Genomic DNA, 18,482 nt, shown 5'->3' with positions numbered 1-18,482 from the left:
CTTCGTTAAGTTTCTATTCTTTGGCAGAGCTGCCGTTAACAACCGGAAAAATCCCATCATCTTAGCTTTATCCTCTTTTTTCATTCAAATCTAGAGTAAACTTTCGTTTTGCTCCTTATGGTTTGGTCGTTTTAACGGTTTTGCCCCAATCATTTAAAAATGGCAATTTTCCTCCAATAGTTTACTGTGTTTTTTCCCATTTTACTCCATGACCATAACTCAGTTAAATCATACAATTAAAAGTAGGGGTATTTCAGGAATTATAATAATAAAATATAAAATGGTTAAAAAATTATGATTACTTATTTGTTTTATCACAGTCATTCACCACTCAACCACATCCTCATCATCACCTCCAATAACTGTACATTACACCACCGCTACCTACCAAATCCCAAACCCTACCTCCACCGCTCCACAACCTTCTCCGCTCTCCGCCACCACCACCTCCGTCGCCGCCACGACCGCAACACCTACATCCCTACCAACGACACCGACTCATCCTCAACTCATTCAGATTTCAAACTTTATATGGTAATCGATCTTGAACAATACATACAAGATAGAGCATCTATATCGTTAAATAAGTTGTTAAAAACTACTGAATTGAAGTTTAATCAGTTTGTTGAGTCCGGAAACGATGCTGTTGAGGATCTCCGGACGATGATAACCGTCTCCGGAGATCGGAGAGTCATCGTGTCTTTCCGGAAGTCAACAGTGAATCTGTTGTCATCTGGTGAATCCGTTGAGAGAGTTCGGTGAGTCAGTGAATCCGTTGTCGTCTGGTGAACCTTAGGGTTGATGATGATGCTATCAAGTTGCCTCATAGTTTGGTAACATACGATACATTGGAGGTATTAAAGTTGTTTTTGTTTAGATGTTCTCTAAGTTTGCCAACTGTCACTGGTTTTCTGGCGCTTAGGGTTCTTGAACTCAACAGTGTTGAGTTATTGATGATGATTCAGTACAAGAGTTTCTCAAAAGCTGCCCACTACTTGAAAATTTAAGTTTGATTGACTGCTAAATTAATCATCTTTGTATTTCATGTCTGAATCTCAAGACTCTGATAATTCATAATCGGGATACGGGTTATACCAAAAAGTTTGTGGCTAGTGGTTATTTTTATGAGAGACGGTGGTGAGATTCGGCGGCGGTGGTTTTTTTGGGGAGGATGTCGATGGTGGTGGGTATTTTTGGGGAAGATGGCAAGTTGTGGTGGTTATTGGTGCAGGTAGCAGGTGGTGGTGGCTGTTAGGGTTAATGGTGAGTGGTGGTGGTGGTGGTGAGGTAGTGACGGCTGGTAACGGTGGTTGTTGGTGATGGAGAAGAGAGAAGTGTTGAGAGAGAATAGAGAGGGTATATAGAGAGAAATGATGAGCAGATATAAGTTTTGTTATATATTATTATTATATATATGATATATAATATGTATTTGTACTTTTACTAAAATACCCTTAGAAGTTACCAAAATACCCTTTTAGTTAACAAACAATTTGGATGGAGTTAGAGGCGGGGAGCAAAATGGGAAAAACATAGTAAACTATTGGAGGAAAATGACTATTTTTAAATAATTTGGGCAAAACCGTTAAAACGACCAAACCATAAGGACCAAAACATAAGTTTACTCTCACATCTATGTTACTGAGGAGGGGTAGCATAATATTATTTTAGGGGTAGGTGAATACAAAAAAACGTTAAAAAAGAAACAAAAATTGCACATCAATCGAAAAATTGAGGGGTAGCGGGGGCTACCCTTGCCAAAGAGGCAGGTCCGCCACTGATGTATATATAAGTGTGTGTGTAACGTATATATATTATATTTATAATTATTTTTTTGTTTTTTATTTAAAATTAAAAAAGAAAAATAAAAGAATAAATAGGTAAATTGTCAAAGTCATCCTCGAGGTTTGAGAATTGATAAAAATGTACATGAGTTAACGATATATTTTAACTGAGATAGTTATTTGGAAGGAAATGACAATAGAAATGAAACTCAAGAACCCAAAAGAAAAATATTTTTAAATAAAGTGAGAAAAATGCCTAAATCATAAACCATTTTTGCATTTTAGTCTAAATTTTATTTAGAGTTAACTTTCATTTTGCTCCCTGTGATTTGGTTATTTTAACGGTTTTATCCCAGTAGTTTAAAAATAGCCAAACCACAGGAAGAAAAGCGAAAGTTAACTCTTTTATTTAAAATCATTTGGAATCCCACTAGTTCAAACACAATCTTCAAAACTTTCTTTTTGTAGTAGTAAAAAAGAATATATTCCCCAATATATAAATACTCTCTAAGTGGTTATGACTTTTACCATGAAATAAAAAATCACCAACAAATTAAAATATGAATTGGCCACTAAAGTAGGTAGTTATTTTGGGCTTGATCAAGTCTTCATATACATTGTTTAATCCCCAAATCATTTATAAACCTAAACAATTTCCATTAAACCATGAATTACATAATCAAACCATGAATCATCAAGCACGAAAATCCCCAAAATCTCCGGCAATTCGCCCGGGGACTCAACAAGTGTGGAATCAGAGCTCAAGTTCCGATTCGAATTCAAAGTCCGGTTCTGTTCATGGATTGCAAAGGAATCGACAACACAATTCGAAGAAAAACAGCTCAATTTTTGGTTACGTTGCTAGGGTTTTGACCTGTAGGAGCAATATAGCTGATGATGATGTTGATCATGCTCCACCTGCTACGGTTCAATGTAAGTTTTAGGTTGAATTTTGAGTTTATAAACCCTTTCAATTCACTAATTGACGGTAGTTTTTGGTTATTTAGGGTTTCTGTTATAGGAGAATTATAGTTTTAGTGAATTATGTTTATGGAAGCAGAGAGACATGTGGGGGGGGGGGGGGTCGGGGGCAAAAGTATATATGTCTGGGAGCTCGGGGGCAAAAGTATATATGTGTGGGGGCTCGGAGGCAAAAGCGAAAGTGCACTAATTTTAACGTTATTTTACTAATTTCGTGAAAATAACGTTAAAAGAGGGGGATGGTTAATCATGCATCATGTGGTATGTGGTGGCGTTGATAGCCGAAAGACAAGGGAGTACATGCACTAATCGGCTTTTGTCTTAATTGTTGAGTGTTATGTGCCTTATGTCCAAGGTTTGATGCAAAATCACTATCGAGCCGGAGGTCTCACTGGAAGCAGCCTCTCTATTCTTAACGGATAGAGGTAAGGCTGTCTACATCTTACCCTCCTCAGACCCTACCTTAACTTTACTATTGGTGGGATTTACTGAGTATGATGATGATCAAGCAGAGAGACACGTGGATTTGTCTCATGTTTAACTTTTTAAAAGTCAAATGAATTGTTTATTGTAGATGTAAATAATTACCTTGGTGGTATCATAACATTTTGGAACTAGATAGATGTATGGAATCAAAAGGAGTAATAGTTGAAATTCTGCATTTTTTTCCGTTCGATTTGAAGTGTAAACAGAGAATACATTCATTAGAAAATTTCAAATTCGACCAATTTTGACTTTAAGTCCTGAACACATTTGATTATTGCATGGGTAGATGATGGCCCAACCCTCGGATTGGGCTTATTGTTTGGGTTATGGGCCTAGGCAAGCTCGGCCCATTGGGTGTGATCCAGCCTACATCCTCTCCGTCATTCGTAGAATCTTGGTTTTACAATGCGCGCATTATGCCCGCATAATTCTTGATGTGCCCGATGCGCTGATGAGTGTGCATCGCCACAGCTGATGTGTTGCGTTTACGTGATGCGCCGATTTCGCGTGATGCACTCCCATGCACGCAACATTGTTTGTTATGTTTATTTCCAGATTTTATGAAATAGGTTGGGTTTTTTCAATAATTAATATCTTAGTATGCTTGATTGGGACCATTAAACACTTTTTGTGGTTCTAGACACATTTCCGTATGCTTGATTTAAACCAAAAATCACAACTCTTATCTTCTTATTACATCAGTTTTTTTAGTTTTAAGTATTTTTTTATAACTTGTTATGTATAAAAACTTTTTAGTATTTTTTTTTTTAAAAGAGCGCATCACATAAGTGGTGCGCTCGCATCGCGCATCAGTGTTTTGGACCAAATGCATCGGAGCGCATCACGCAATTTAAAACCAAGCATAGAATAGTGTTCTCCTTTTAAAATGAGTAAAGTGTAAATGTGTAATGGAACTTGTTGGTGATTATCTTCTAAACCAGTATGAAATAGTTAAACTTAGGCAGAAATATGCTTTAGAACTCGTTAAACCCAAGCACGACACTTATATCTATTCGTGTCAAAAACCTGATAATTTACATGACGTGTTTCCGGTCGTGTCATCTTTGTATAGAACTGGTACATGTGATTACTAGTGCACAAAATTAATAATGTTATTTTAACTGGCCAGGTTTCACTGCTTTGGATTATATTTGTGTAAGTTTTACAAAATAATTTTCATTTTGGCAGATTTAACACACAACAGTTTAAGAAACAACAAAAACCTCAACCACTCTAAGGCCTCTAACGGACAACAGGGTGTAGATGAATTATCATTTCAAGATATTTGTAAGGCAACCGGAAATTGGTCTGCTTCAAATATAATCGGGGAAGGAGGATTTGGTACCGTTTACAAGGGAACATTGAAAAATGGATCCACCATAGCCATAAAGCGTGCGAAAAAGGAAAACTATGACAAAGGGACACCAGTGGAATTCAAAAATGAAATACTAACCTTATCAAAAATTGAGCATCTAAATCTGGTTAGATTCTACGGATTTATAGAGCATGGAGACGAGCGTATTATCGTGCTCGAATATGTTCCCTACGGAACCCTTCGTGAACATTTAGATGGTAAGACATCACATCACTTTCCTCGAAAGGGCACTTTCGTCTGTAATAATATCTTACTTACCTTGCAGGTAAACGTGGAAGCGGACTAGAAATTGGAGAACGTCTAGATATTATGATTGATATAGCTCATGCAGTTACATATTTGCATACATATACAGGTGTTTAACATTCTTGAAAATGTCAAAGAAGATCAAGAACTCTAAATTAACTGTTTCTTCTTAAAATACTGCAGATCAACCCATAATACACAGAGATATAAAATCATCTAATATACTGCTTAATGATAAATTGCGTGCAAAAGTGACTGATTTTGGATTCGCGCGTATAAAGGTTGAAGATCCTGAAGCTACTCATATTTCTACTCAAGTCAAAGGAACTGCAGGCTACTTAGATCCCGAATACCTCGGTACGTACCAACTTACCGACAGGAGTGACGTTTATTCATTTGGAGTTTTGCTAGTCGAGCTGGTGACGGGAAGACTACCGATTGATTTAACCAAAGCTTCGAATGAGAAATTTACTACAAGATGGGTGAGTAAATTGTTTGACTCCTTTTTTTCCATTTGATACGGAACTGATCCAAATTCGTATTTGGAACAGCCGGAAAAAAAACAAGTAGGCTAGAAAAAGGCCCAACTTAAAACGAGCTTTTATCTTTTTTTTGAACGGTAAATCAACTGGATTTCCAGCTGACTCCAAAGGGCCAGCATATGTTGTTTAAAACGGGCTTTTATCTGTCTGAAGTTATGGGGCCCGTATATTATGCATTAAAACCGCTTAATGGGATGGATGTTTTGACTTTTGACCAAAAGGCATAAGCGGTTTGCGTGACTCGGGAGCTCCAGTTTTGGCTAACGATTTTTTTCCATATTTTCTCATTTTGATTGATTCATTTCCTTTAAAAAAAACATGGGAATTGTGGATTTTGTTAATTCACATGTTTATATAAGTCACTTTAGGCGTGTAAATGAGTTGAGCCCGAGCTCACCTCCTTTAACTTGAGAATCTTCATGCTCCTATCGTGGCTTGTTTCGAGCTCCATGTCTAAAGCTCGAGTTTGGCTCTTGATTAATTTTTTCAAACTCGAGCACAACTCAGGCAAGTCCCGTTTATTATTTTTTAGAGTTAACTACCATTTTCGTCTCTGTGGTTTGTTCACTTTTGCCATTTCAGGCCAATTTTAAAAAATGCACCAGTTGTTCCACCCTGACACACTGGAAACGTGCCACTTTATTCCAAAAATTAAAACCCAGTTAAGTCAGACATGTTAAATGAAGAGTATTATTGTCAGTTCATAAAATAAGGTGAAAATAAAAGATATATGAATTGACAATAATACCCTTCATTTAACCTGTCTGACTTAACTGGGTTTCAATTTTTGGAATGAAGTGGCACGTTTCCAGTATGTCAGGAGGAAACTGGTGCATTTTTGAAAAATGGTCTGAAATGACAAAAGTGAACAAACCACAGGGACGAAAATGACAGCTAACTCTATTTTTTAATTATATAAATCTTTATTGATACATATTTAAAAAATATAATTCTACTTATATAACATAATATTTATTTTGGTAATTTTTATCATAATTATACATATAACTATGTATTATTTAGTTATATGTTTTATATATTAAATAATATTTATATAGAGAAAGTATAATGTACTTCAGGGCTTAACCTACATTAACATACATGACAAAAAATATACGTTCGTTATTATCATAGAACGTGCGTGATTATAGTCCCATGCGTGATTATGTGGTCCCATGCGTGATTATGTGGTCCCATGTGGTCCCATGCGTGATTATACCCCTGATCCAACGGTTACCATTGTCTCCTACGTGATGTATGATAAGGCTTTTTGTATGTTAACCTTACTCTATTTATATAAATAGTGTCAGTTTGAGCTATATTTAATCGTATTCTTGCAGGCAATGCAAAGACTAAAACGAGGGGAGGTGGTGCTGGCAATGGATCCAAAGCTAATGAGGAACCCGGCTTCGTTGATGGTGGTCGAAAAGGTGCTAAGACTGGCACGACAATGTGTGGCCCCCACTAGACAATCTAGACCGTCGATGATGCAATGTGCAGAGATCTTGTGGAGAATCAGAAAAGATTACCATGAACAAAATGATGCTATGGAAGCTGCAAACCATTCTGTTCAGGTTCCTGAAATTGATGCTAGAAAGAACCGTCGCCAGTTTTTTGGTATTGAAGATAGCAGCAAACAGAGGTTTCAATCTGCGTAGAAATTGTATAAAGTAAAGAGGTTTTGTAATTAGAGTATTTGTTCAACTGTTGGCTTGTATTTTAAATTAAAAATGTTTTCTTTAATCACACATATATATGTATAGATATAGATAGATGTATTTTGGTTGATTATTAAAAATGTACACATATAACCTTTTGTATTTTAATTGATTGTAACTTTATTTATAATTTATAATAATAGAAATCAGTCATCCATGTAGAGTGATATAATGTTTTAGAATGTTTTAGAAACATAAAACATTATATCACTCTACATGTTTCAGAACATTGTTTCTTATTTTACATTTTCTATGTATATATTTACCAATATACATGATGTTTGTTTTTAACGAAATATAATATGAAAAACAATGGATGAAACTAAAGGCCTAGAAGGTTTGGCTAATGAGCATCGGATAGGTAGTGTACCATAAGAAAGATTGAGAATGCAAATGTTTTATTGAATTATCTAGGGTGATATTTACAAATGAAATCTCTACCTTATATAGATGAGAGTTAGAACTATACTAATAATGTACTTCAATACACTTGTGCTCTCTTGTCAGAAGACAAAGAAAAACAAACGGTTACAAATGAAAGAAGAAAAAACGACAAGATAATATATACACGGGTAGGGATAGTGTACATTAATTCAGAAGTGTGAGAAGTGTATTATAACACTATATATAACGCTATATAACACCATATAAACACCGTATAACACTATGTAACACCATATAACACCATATAACACTATGTAACACTATATGACACTATATGACACTATATAACACTATACATCTATCATAGACATGCTATTAGATAAACTATAGTGTTATATTTGTTATATAGCGTTATATAGGGTTACATAGTGTTATATGGTGTTATATGGTGTTACATATTGTTATACGGTGTTTATATGGTGTTATATAGTGTTATATATAGTGTTATAATACACTTCTCACACTTCTGGATTAATATACAGGATCCTCTACCATATATACACAATCAAAGATTCTTTTGTCTTCTGCATGTGCTAGTCTGTCTACTGCATGTGTTTTGTAAAAGCTATCTAGAATCTTTATTTGCACGTTTATGGCTAGACTTTTTGTGTACGCCCATCTTTTGAAATCATAGCTTACATCATTCTTCTAGAGATCTTTATGTGTGCTGTTAATAAATAGTGGTGTTCCTGGACCATCGTAGTTTTCGTCATCAGGTGTTACCAGGTTTACGATGTGTTTTATTCAAGAAGACCGCTTATAAATTTATATAATCAACACCAATAGACATTAAATCCTAGAATATAATACCAAACTTGAATATCTATACTACCTGAAGAAACATGGAACTAATCTGCCGATTAGTTTGGGATTGTGCCTCGACAAATAAAGTTAATCTTCTTAGCCTCGTCCGAGCTGCGGTGATGATTCTCCTGCAAAACACTAAACACCCCGTTAAGCTTGTTACAAGGAGGGGAATAGAAGGTACTCCTCGTAACCACTCTCCGACGTGAGAATAAGTATCTGCTTTGAGGATTAAGTGTGTAATTAAGTGAGTGAGAGAGCGAGGAAGTGGATGCTTAAACCTGTAGATGAAGGTTCCTATTTATAGCCGAAGTGGTGTGGAAGGAGATGGGCTGATGGGCCTTGGGACTGAAGTCGACAACAAGGAATATTCATTTTGTCCCCTCTGCTACGACCGTTGGTGCTTCTGAGCGAGGGGAGAGCTGGCGAATGCCGATTGGATCCAAGTGGCCTGACCGTTGTCCTTGTTGTCTGTTCTGTCATCAGCGGCTAAGTGGAGATCGTTGTGCAGTTGTCGGGGCACACTGATTGGTGCCACATAAGCGTCTTTGTGTACCTTCTTGTCTCCTGTACTGTAAGTCCCGTTTAACCGGATCTTTCAATGATATCAAACCTAATCTTGTGAGAGTGCGGAAACCAAACACAAGATGATTCAAGATAAACCGAAAATATGAAACACGAAAAACAAACCGAATCACCTTTCAAACTTGCACACGATTCTATTACTATCAACTAGCAAAACCGTCTGGTACAAGTTCCTACACCACAATCGAATCGCCTCTCTCTAACTCTAGAAATTTTTCGTAACAAGAGGCTCCAAGAGGTTCCAACCCTAAAACAAGTTAATAACTTTTTTATATACTAACTCAAGCCCACTTCCATACATGGGCTCCCCTTGGGCCTGCTTGGCCCACATGGCCTAAAGCTTGGCCCAAGTGACCTATAAAGGTCCACAATCTAATATAAACTAACCCGGTAAAGCCCAGTTCATAACCATAACCCATTGTGTTAATTTGATGCGTCAGTCTCACACTTTAGGGCCTAACAATCTCCCCCTAGACTGATGCCATCAAATTGTCTTCATAACTTGAATTCAGCAACGTCTTCAACGAAATATATGGTTGACGCTATGCTGCAGATGTTGTGGAAGTTCTTGACTTCTGAACTCTCAACACTGGGTCTCTTTCTTCAGCTCTTGTGGTTAGCTTCATATCAGGATCTTGATCAGCAAAATCTTGTCAAAAAGAATGTGAGAGGAGGATTCTCAGCAGCTCTTTTCTTCTTCAATCTTTGTCTTTCAAGCAGGTTCATTGTCACACCCCCAAAATACCACAAGCGGAAACACCACGGGACGTGTGACGTACCAGGATCCAAGCCACTAATCACATTGAACTATAGTATGTATTTAAATAAAAACTTTCATTTATTAGCATTAAGAGTTACAACGTTACAAACAATTCACAGTATACAGCGGAAGCATAATTCATTTGTTAAGTGTGTATAAACCACATGTAAAAATCATTAGTCTTATGTTGCGATTCCACGTATCTCGACCCATGACCACTCCAGCCTTCCAGATAGCAAGTTCCATGATATAACCCTACAGACCTGCAAGCATGCAGACAAGTGTGTCAGACGACGCTGGTGAGTTCAAAGTTTTGTTAACGTGTTTAGTTACCAGATGTGTGTTTAAGACAGTTTAACGTTTTGTTTTGATGTTGTTATTACTCGATTACCGTATGTGGCGACTTGATGTGAATGCCCAACCCCAATGCCTCCGTTTAGGCATTGGTCATGATGTCAAGGTATCAAACAACCTTGAATAGATGTAAGGGGTCTTATATGTACACGATGTGAATGCCCAACCCCAATGCCTCTAACTAGGCATTGGTCATGAGGTCCAGGTAATTAGTTCACGCCCGTCCTTTCGGCCCGGTGTGAGGGTGCCAAACCTAATAGCGCTATCAACTAAATACCTCGTTGCTTCTTCAGCAACACGGTAGATGTATGGGGTCTTACATGATTTATACTGTGTTCAATAACCAACATCCCAAATAAACAGTTTACCCAGTATTCCCTTTAGAAACGTTTACCAGATGTCCCAAACCACCGGGACGCATGCTTAGAAAAGTGCAGTGAACTCACCTTTGGTTTGCTCGGTAAGATTTACTACTTAATTACCAGTTGATCAACCGCGTCCTACCATAGTTACCGATAACGGTCAGTTTTATGTGCACATAGATTGCATATCACATATACCATTAACTCACGTAGTCACCGTCCACATAAAAAAAACACATTTATTGTACAAGTAACTCACGCATGTAATTTAAGTCATGATAGTAAAGTCTTTCACATAGTGTCGTCACATTCTCAATTAACATGTGGTAACTTAACCCTATATCGTACATGCATACCTAAGTTTATTTGCATACATATCAAGCCTAATTAATATATATGTGCAGCCCGTATGATGCAAACCCGATGAAATGTACCGCCCACTCGGGTGCCAATCCAATACGCGGACCGTTGTTTGTGCAGCCCACTTCGCATACTCTAATGAACTGGCTGGCCCATTCTATTTGTGTGGTTCGGCTGTTATGCGGCCCAGTCTACTTGCAAGGAACCCACAACACAAAACTTTAATGATTTAAACCATTTTTATAACACTAATCATTATCATATGCAACGTTAATTATGGCACCATTCATTTGTAAATAATAAGGGTTTTCACAAATCATATACTATATTAATTATGCCACCCAACATCATCATTAGTCTTTGTGCATTCCCAACGATAGCACCATCAATTTGCTCAAGATAAGCTTCACAATTTTCAAGGCCCTTATAATACTTATATAATCAAATTCATCTCACAAATTGATAAACAAGAACCGACCCTATCCTATGATTCCATGCTATCGGCCAGCATCAGTTCTCATGCATCGATTACAATTATGCCAAACACATAAATCATTACTCACGATTATTATAAGCACGATCATATCGGTTATATACATCATCGATCATTATAAGTATAACCATTAATCCATCTAGTCAACACTACGGATTCGTCAATCACTGTTATATATACCCCTAATTTTAAATAATTAATCAACATCATTCCCTAGAGCCTACGTCAAACATAGTCAGGCATTCATCACTTCACAAAGCACAATCATGGGAACCACTTCTATAACATCATTACTTATTAGAACAACCAGATCGATCCAAACAATAAATAATTACTCATCATGCTATCCTTCTTATTAAAACTATTGAATCATTAATGTTAATTATCCAAATAAAAGAACATCAAATTGCATAGCTACTGATATGACCCAGCCGTAATGCAACCGAATCCGTGACCACCTATCCTGATTCATCCATATTATTATCATAACATACATCATGCGTTACATCTAAACTCATACATACTAACAACACATATAACCCATATTATGCAAGTATGAATAACCACAGACAGGAACTACTAACCAGGATCTTAACTCGAGGGAGGGGGTATGACTACCGCCGTCAAACAATCAAGAATGAAAAGGCTTCGGCGGTGATGTTCAAGTACTGCCGTTGATGATTTTTGAGAGGAAAATAGGGTTTGCAACCATTATAATGAATCCCCCAGATAACTTACGTATACATAAAGGAAAGGTTGGGGATTGGGCTCAATTGGTTCGGTCCATGCTACAAGTAGGGAATTGGGCCGATTATCAAAAGGAGAGGGTTCAACCCAATGGGCCGATCCCAATTATATACACTTTAGTTACACCTTTGGGTTTCAAGGAAACTGGTTACACGAGAGATGAGTTGGGCGGTCCAATACATGAATGGTTCCTAAACTAACGAAACGTCTATGTTAACACACTTAATGTAACAAGAATGCGAACAAGACATACATCAGAAGTACGAAAACAAGCACACTGATCTTAAAAGTCTGGGTTGTCACATCATCCCCAACTTGAAAGAAATTTCGTCCCGAAATTTGACAAGTAGGCACAGAGGGGTGAAATAAGAAATCAAGATTGTTGCGGATTTTCCTCAGGTGTCAGATCATCCCCAACTTGAAAGAAATTTCGTCCCGAAATTCAACAGTTTTACCAGTATTAGGTTGGTCGTCAAGAAAAAGTTGAGGATACTTGAGTTTCATCTTATCTTCATGCTCACACGTGAACTCCGGTCCACGTCTTGAGTTCCAACAAACTCTCACAATCGTGATCGGCTATGTTGACAAACCTTGACTTCCTGGTCAACGTGTTCGATAAATTCCTTCAATAAATATATTGCACGTGTTTCATCAGACGTCAGTTACCAAAATGATAATTGCCGCAGTAATACTCAACCATAGGTAAAAGTCCTTCCAAATTGCACCCAAGCCAGTCACACACATGCTCGCGGCATGTCTTCGAGTGCCCGTAGAGCTCGTTTTCTCTGATCGTTTGCCCAACGACGATAAGCAATGCTCTGGTCCTGATGTGAGCCAAGGGTGTTGTGTATTGCCTGACATAAATCATGCATAGATCAATTCAGAGGTAACAGGAGTTGGCACCTCGTGCCTAAAAGCCACCTCTCCCAGAGGAACATTCACAACTGTGAAGACTTGTCAGTTTTTCTTGATTGCAAGAAAGTGTGCTGGTAACGTGTGTCCATCAACGATCATCCAGGTGATAATGTTTCCGCTTCGAGTTGTAAGTAGACCACTGATAAAATCCATGGCAGTATGTTCTCATTTCCATGTATGTGTTTCTGGTTGCTAATATCCCACCTTGACTTTCCCACAAGTCAAACATCGCTTTTATGCGTTGCTGCGTGGGCCTTTAGGCCTGGTCATCTGTACATGGTCTTTAGGTTTTAATTTATCCTATCAAAAATCAAATGAATGGAACATCGAAACCCGTGGGCTTTGCCTGCACCAGTTCCCTAAGGTTGCTGTGTAGTGGAATCTGTAGTCGTTCCATGAAGTAGCGAATATCGTCCAACTTGTTAGAAGTTGCTCCCCCATGGCCCGCATGGGTCCAACTTGAAAATTCTCTTCCTTCAACCCTTTGGTGTAAACATGACGAATCTGATTGGGTATGCTAGAGTCGATAGTGAGCTATAAAGCTCGTACTTGTTCAGGTTTCACAGTCGTAATCATCCAATAGCTCCATCCAGCGATGTCATTACGTGTTTAGCTCCATCGAAACAAGGGTATACGGGAGGCCCTTGTGATCGGTCTACGTAGTGCATTCGGTACCGTCCAAGTAATGCCTCCAACTTAAATCCAAGGCCCACGGTTTCCACCGCAGGTTGTGTGTTGTGCAGTCCCTCGTTGTAACTCCATTACGTACGCCATCACTCTCTCTCGTGTTTGCATCGGTGTGTAACTCGGACTCTGATTCGAACCATCATGGTATACGGTCAGATCATCGGTTCCCTCGGATAGAAGTGACGCTCAGTGCGTTGCAGGATTGGGTTTCAAAAGCTGAAAATGCCTCCTCCTGTTTCGTCTCCCAACAGTTCACAACACCCTACTGTGCTGAAGAGATTGAAGCTGTGAAAACCTCGAAAGTCCTGTGATGAATCTACGATAGTAACTAGCTGGACCAAGAAATTACTGTATCCCTGATGGGCTATTCGGTGTCGATCCATATCTGATGGAAAGAGTCTTTAGCGGGATCTGCATGTATTTCCACTTCGTCGACTTAGCAACCAAGCAAGCGTACCTCCCAAATCCTGAAGTCATACTTAGGTCAACTTTGCGTGGAGTTGCTCCTCCCCCAGGGTTCTATCATAAGCTAAAAATGCCATCCATGATGTTCCCTTCTCCTGGAAATGATCCAAAACGTCATCAATAACCACGGTCGATTCATGTGGTCCATAAAGCGGCTGGTGCGTTGATCAACTCAATGATCAGGATGTACAAAGTCGAAATGGCCGTATTGCGCTCGATATGCCGTTCTAAGAGCATTCGCCTGTTGGACTCCCTTCTGATGATAGTTCGTTCGTTAGTCAATCCTTGAATAGAAGTTCGACCCTCGCAATTGGCCAACAGGTTGTCAACACATGGTCGAGACGAACAGTTCTTGACTGTCACCTTGATGAGTTTTTGATAATCAGCACACATGTCTAACGATAAAGCTTATCTTCACGGGTATAATCGGGGCTCCCCGAAGCGAAAAACTAGGTCCGACAAAACTTCTGTCCAATAGTTCCTGTAGTTGATTAAACAGTTCTTGCAACCCTCCTGCTACTAGACGGTATAAAATATGAGTAATCAGGGTTGCATCTGGCGCGAGATCAACTGAGATTCTTCTCTACAATTGTGGAAGTTGACCGGTAAATTCTACGGGCAGAATATCGAGAGAAATCATGAACAACTGGTGGATCCTGATCCTCTCTTCCTTAACCCTAACATCAGTAACGGTTGCTAACGTAGCGGGGTAATCTCCCTGTAGATACTTCTGGGTCTTCATGGCTTAAATGGCGCTAACCTTTGTACCACTCCGATGCTTTAGAACAAATAACGATTTTCCACAAAAAAAAATTTCTCCTCACCGGGTATGTCTGCGTGATTTCTGCATAACCAATCCACACTACCTACTGCATTGTAACTATTAGGGATAGTAGAAAGAAGGTCGACGTCGAACACTTGTCCCACAAGGTCGAGTTTACATCCCAGCGGACATATAAGGTTTCATTTGACTTGCCCTTAGTTGATTCCACAACAGGTTCGGTTTCAAGAAGCATCAGGGTTAAGCAGAATAGTGACGAAGTGATTAGTTACCAAGAACATGTAGGCCACCATGTTGTTATAATCTTGGCGTCGCCCACGCCAATCCTAAATGTCCCTCCATGAGCATCATTTCCCGGGTTGTTGTACTCGTTGCGAGGATTTCCAGTACGCCCGTCGTTCCCTTGGTTGTTGTCGTTTGATTTAACAACGACCACTCTATGTCGTAGGCACCTTCATTTTCCATATTGTTGGTTACCATTACAAATACCTTGATGTTGTCGTGACTATTGCCTCTAATGCTGTTGTTTGAAACGGAGCTCTACGATCTTTCACCGACAGGGTCCACCTCTTCACATTCCATGGTACGTGCTAAGGCACTACTCTCTGTGCGGGGAGTTTCACATTCCATTCTACAGTCAGTTGTCATCGCTTATGTCCTGATTGGTTCGTAATGGTTGTCTCACATCAGTCGCTGACTAGGGTTGGAGATTCGGTTGTAGTCACTTTGCTGGTGTTCGTTGTCGATAATCAGGGTTCTCCAATTACTGAGGTCGGTAAAATACTACGCTCACCCTTTTGTCCATCGATCTAGTAGGTCGATTGAGTAATGCGCGGTATGCTGCGGGAGTGTTGCAGAAGTGATCACACTTCAGAGTCTAAGACGTCAATACATAGAGTTCCATCAAACGAAGAGAAGCGAGAAAGGTATAAACCAACTCAAGCACGTTCGTGCAAGCACCTAACATTCTACACGTTTCGTTAGGCGTTCAGATGTGTGTTCAAGTACAACTCGATAGCATCGAGATTCGTAAGGGTTCAGAGAGGAGTGAAAAGATGATGTTCGAGTAAGAGACAATCATTGCTATGACTCCTATAGACTGTTATGTTTCTTATTGATCAAATAACGGAACGGAACCCCTTTTCCGCTTGTTAAGCCTCACTGGGACTCACATGCACCCCACATTATTATTGTGTGTGCACCCACAATAATATTGCGATTTGCATGCTCATCTCAGTTCCTCTTAACTCATGGCAAATGGTTCCTCCAACTCGAATGCCAATCAGAGGTTATCAAAACGATAAAACCATAGGAATCCAAGGACTATGACAAACTGTCAATGAATCATAATGTAAGCAAGTAGTTCTGGTAATCATGCTATAGCGACGAGTGTGTGTTTGTATGTTACGTCATAAACAAATGTGTACTAGTCATGTAATGTATGCAACAAGTGAGAGAGACGAACCTTGCAATCTGGAGCTGAGTGTCATGGTCGTATTCACGTATTCGGAACTGTTCGGTTATAGTCTGGTTTTATAAAAACGTTTTAAAACCAAGTTCACTATAACCAGTGGCTCTGATACCAAACTGTCACACCCCCAAAATACCACAAGCGGAAACACCACGGGACGTGTGACGTACCAGGATCCAAGCCACCAATCACATTGAACTATAGTATGTATTTAAATAAAAACTTTCATTTATTAGCATTAAGAGTTACAACGTTACAAACAATTCACAGTATACAGCGGAAGCATAATTCATTTGTTAAGTGTGTATAAACCACATGTAAAAACCATTAGTCTTATGTTGCGATTCCACGTATCTCGACCCATGACCACTCCAGCCTTCCAGATAGCAAGTTCCATGATATAACCCTACAGACCTGCAAGCATGCAGACAAGTGTGTCAGACGACGCTGGTGAGTTCAAAGTTTTGTTAACGTGTTTAGTTACCAGATGTGTGTTTAAGACAATTTAACGTTTTGTTTTGATGTTGTTATTACTCGATTACCATATATGGCGACTAGATGTGAATGCCCAACCCCAATGCCTCCGTTTAGGCATTGGTCATGATGTCAAGGTATCAAACAACCTTGAATAGATGTAAGGGGTCTTATATGTACACGATGTGAATGCCCAACCCCAATGCCTCTAACTAGGCATTGGTCATGAGGTCTAGGTAATTAGTTCATGCCCGTCCTTTCGGCCCGGTGTGAGGGTGCCAAACCTAATAGCGCTATCAACTAAATACCTTGTTGCTTCTTCAGCAACACGGTAGATGTATGGGGTCTTACATGATTTATACTGTGTTCAATAACCAACATCCCAAATAAACAGTTTACCCAGTATTCCCTTTAGAAACGTTTACCAGATGTCCCAAACCACCGGGACGCATGCTTAGAAAAGTGCAGTGAACTCACCTTTGGTTTGCTCGGTAAGATTTACTACTTAATTACCAGTTGATCAACCGCGTCCTACCATAGTTACCGATAACGGTCAGTTTTATGTGCACATAGATTGCATATCACATATACCATTAACTCACGTAGTCACCGTCCACATAAAAAAAAGCACATTTATTGTACAAGTAACTCACGCATGTAATTTAAGTCATGATAGTAAAGTCTTTCACATAGTGTCGTCACATTCTCAATTAAAATGTGGTAACTTAACCCTATATCGTACATGCATACCTAAGTTTATTTGCATACATATCAAGCCTAATTAATATATATGTGCAGCCCGTATGATGCAAACCCGATGAAATGTACCGCCCACTCGGGTGCCAATCCAATACGCGGACCGTTGTTTGTGCAGCCCACTTCGCATACTCTAATGAACTGGCTGGCCCGTTCTATTTGTGTGGTTCGGCTGTTATGCGGCCCAGTCTACTTGCAAGGAACCCACAACACAAAACTTTAATGATTTAAACCATTTTTATAACACTAATCATTATCATATGCAACGTTAATTATGGCACCATTCATTTGTAAATAATAAGGTTTTTCACAAATCATATACTATATTAATTATGCCACCCAACATCATCATTAGTCTTTGTGCATTCCCAACGATAGCACCATCAATTTGCTCAAGATAAGCTTCACAATTTTCAAGGCCCTTATAATACTTATATAATCAAATTCATCTCACAAATTGATAAACAAGAACCGACCCTATCCTATGATTCCATGCTATCGGCCAGCATCAGTTCTCATGCATCGATTACAATTATGCCAAACACATAAATCACTACTCACGATTATTATAAGCACGATCATATCGGTTATATACATCATCGATCATTATAAGTATAACCATTAATCCATCTAGTCAACACTACGGATTCGTCAATCACTGTTATATATACCCCTAGTTTTAAATAATTAATCAACATCATTCCCTAGAGCCTACGTCAAACATAGTCAGGCATTCATCACTTCACAAAGCACAATCATGGGAACCACTTCTATAACATCATTACTTATTAGAACAACCAGATCGATCCAAACAATAAATAATTACTCATCATGCTATCCTTCTTATTAAAACTATTGAATCATTAATGTTAATTATCCAAATAAAAGAACA

The 18,482-nt window shown here is 38.8% G+C and overlaps 1 protein-coding gene across 1 annotated transcript; it reads left to right on the top strand.

Annotated features, from left to right (window-relative positions):
• Positions 1 to 2,313: 2,313 nt before the first annotated feature.
• LOC110916095 (calmodulin-binding receptor-like cytoplasmic kinase 2) lies at positions 2,314 to 7,264 on the top strand. The gene is made up of 5 exons (XM_022160852.2): positions 2,314 to 2,717; positions 4,440 to 4,823; positions 4,892 to 4,981; positions 5,056 to 5,354; positions 6,755 to 7,264. Exons 1-5 carry the CDS (start codon positions 2,471 to 2,473, stop codon positions 7,070 to 7,072), a joined length of 1,338 nt encoding a protein of 445 aa, XP_022016544.1. The 5' UTR covers positions 2,314 to 2,470; the 3' UTR covers positions 7,073 to 7,264.
• Positions 7,265 to 18,482: the final 11,218 nt, after the last annotated feature.

Source organism: Helianthus annuus, chromosome 4 (assembly GCF_002127325.2).
Source record: "Helianthus annuus cultivar XRQ/B chromosome 4, HanXRQr2.0-SUNRISE, whole genome shotgun sequence".
In the NCBI taxonomy this organism is placed as follows: Eukaryota; Viridiplantae; Streptophyta; class Magnoliopsida; order Asterales; family Asteraceae; genus Helianthus; species Helianthus annuus.
The sequence above is the reverse complement of the archived record's forward strand: the minus strand, read 5'-3'. Positions and strand labels throughout refer to the sequence as shown.

Coding starts and splice junctions, on each gene's coding strand:
- LOC110916095 (XM_022160852.2), top strand. CDS start 2,471: ATGAATCATCAAGCACGAAAATCCCCAAAATCTCCGGCAATTCGCCCG. Junction 2,718..4,439: donor TCCACCTGCTACGGTTCAAT/GTAAGTTTTAGG, acceptor TCATTTTGGCAG/ATTTAACACACAACAGTTTA. Junction 4,982..5,055: donor ATATTTGCATACATATACAG/GTGTTTAACATT, acceptor AAAATACTGCAG/ATCAACCCATAATACACAGA.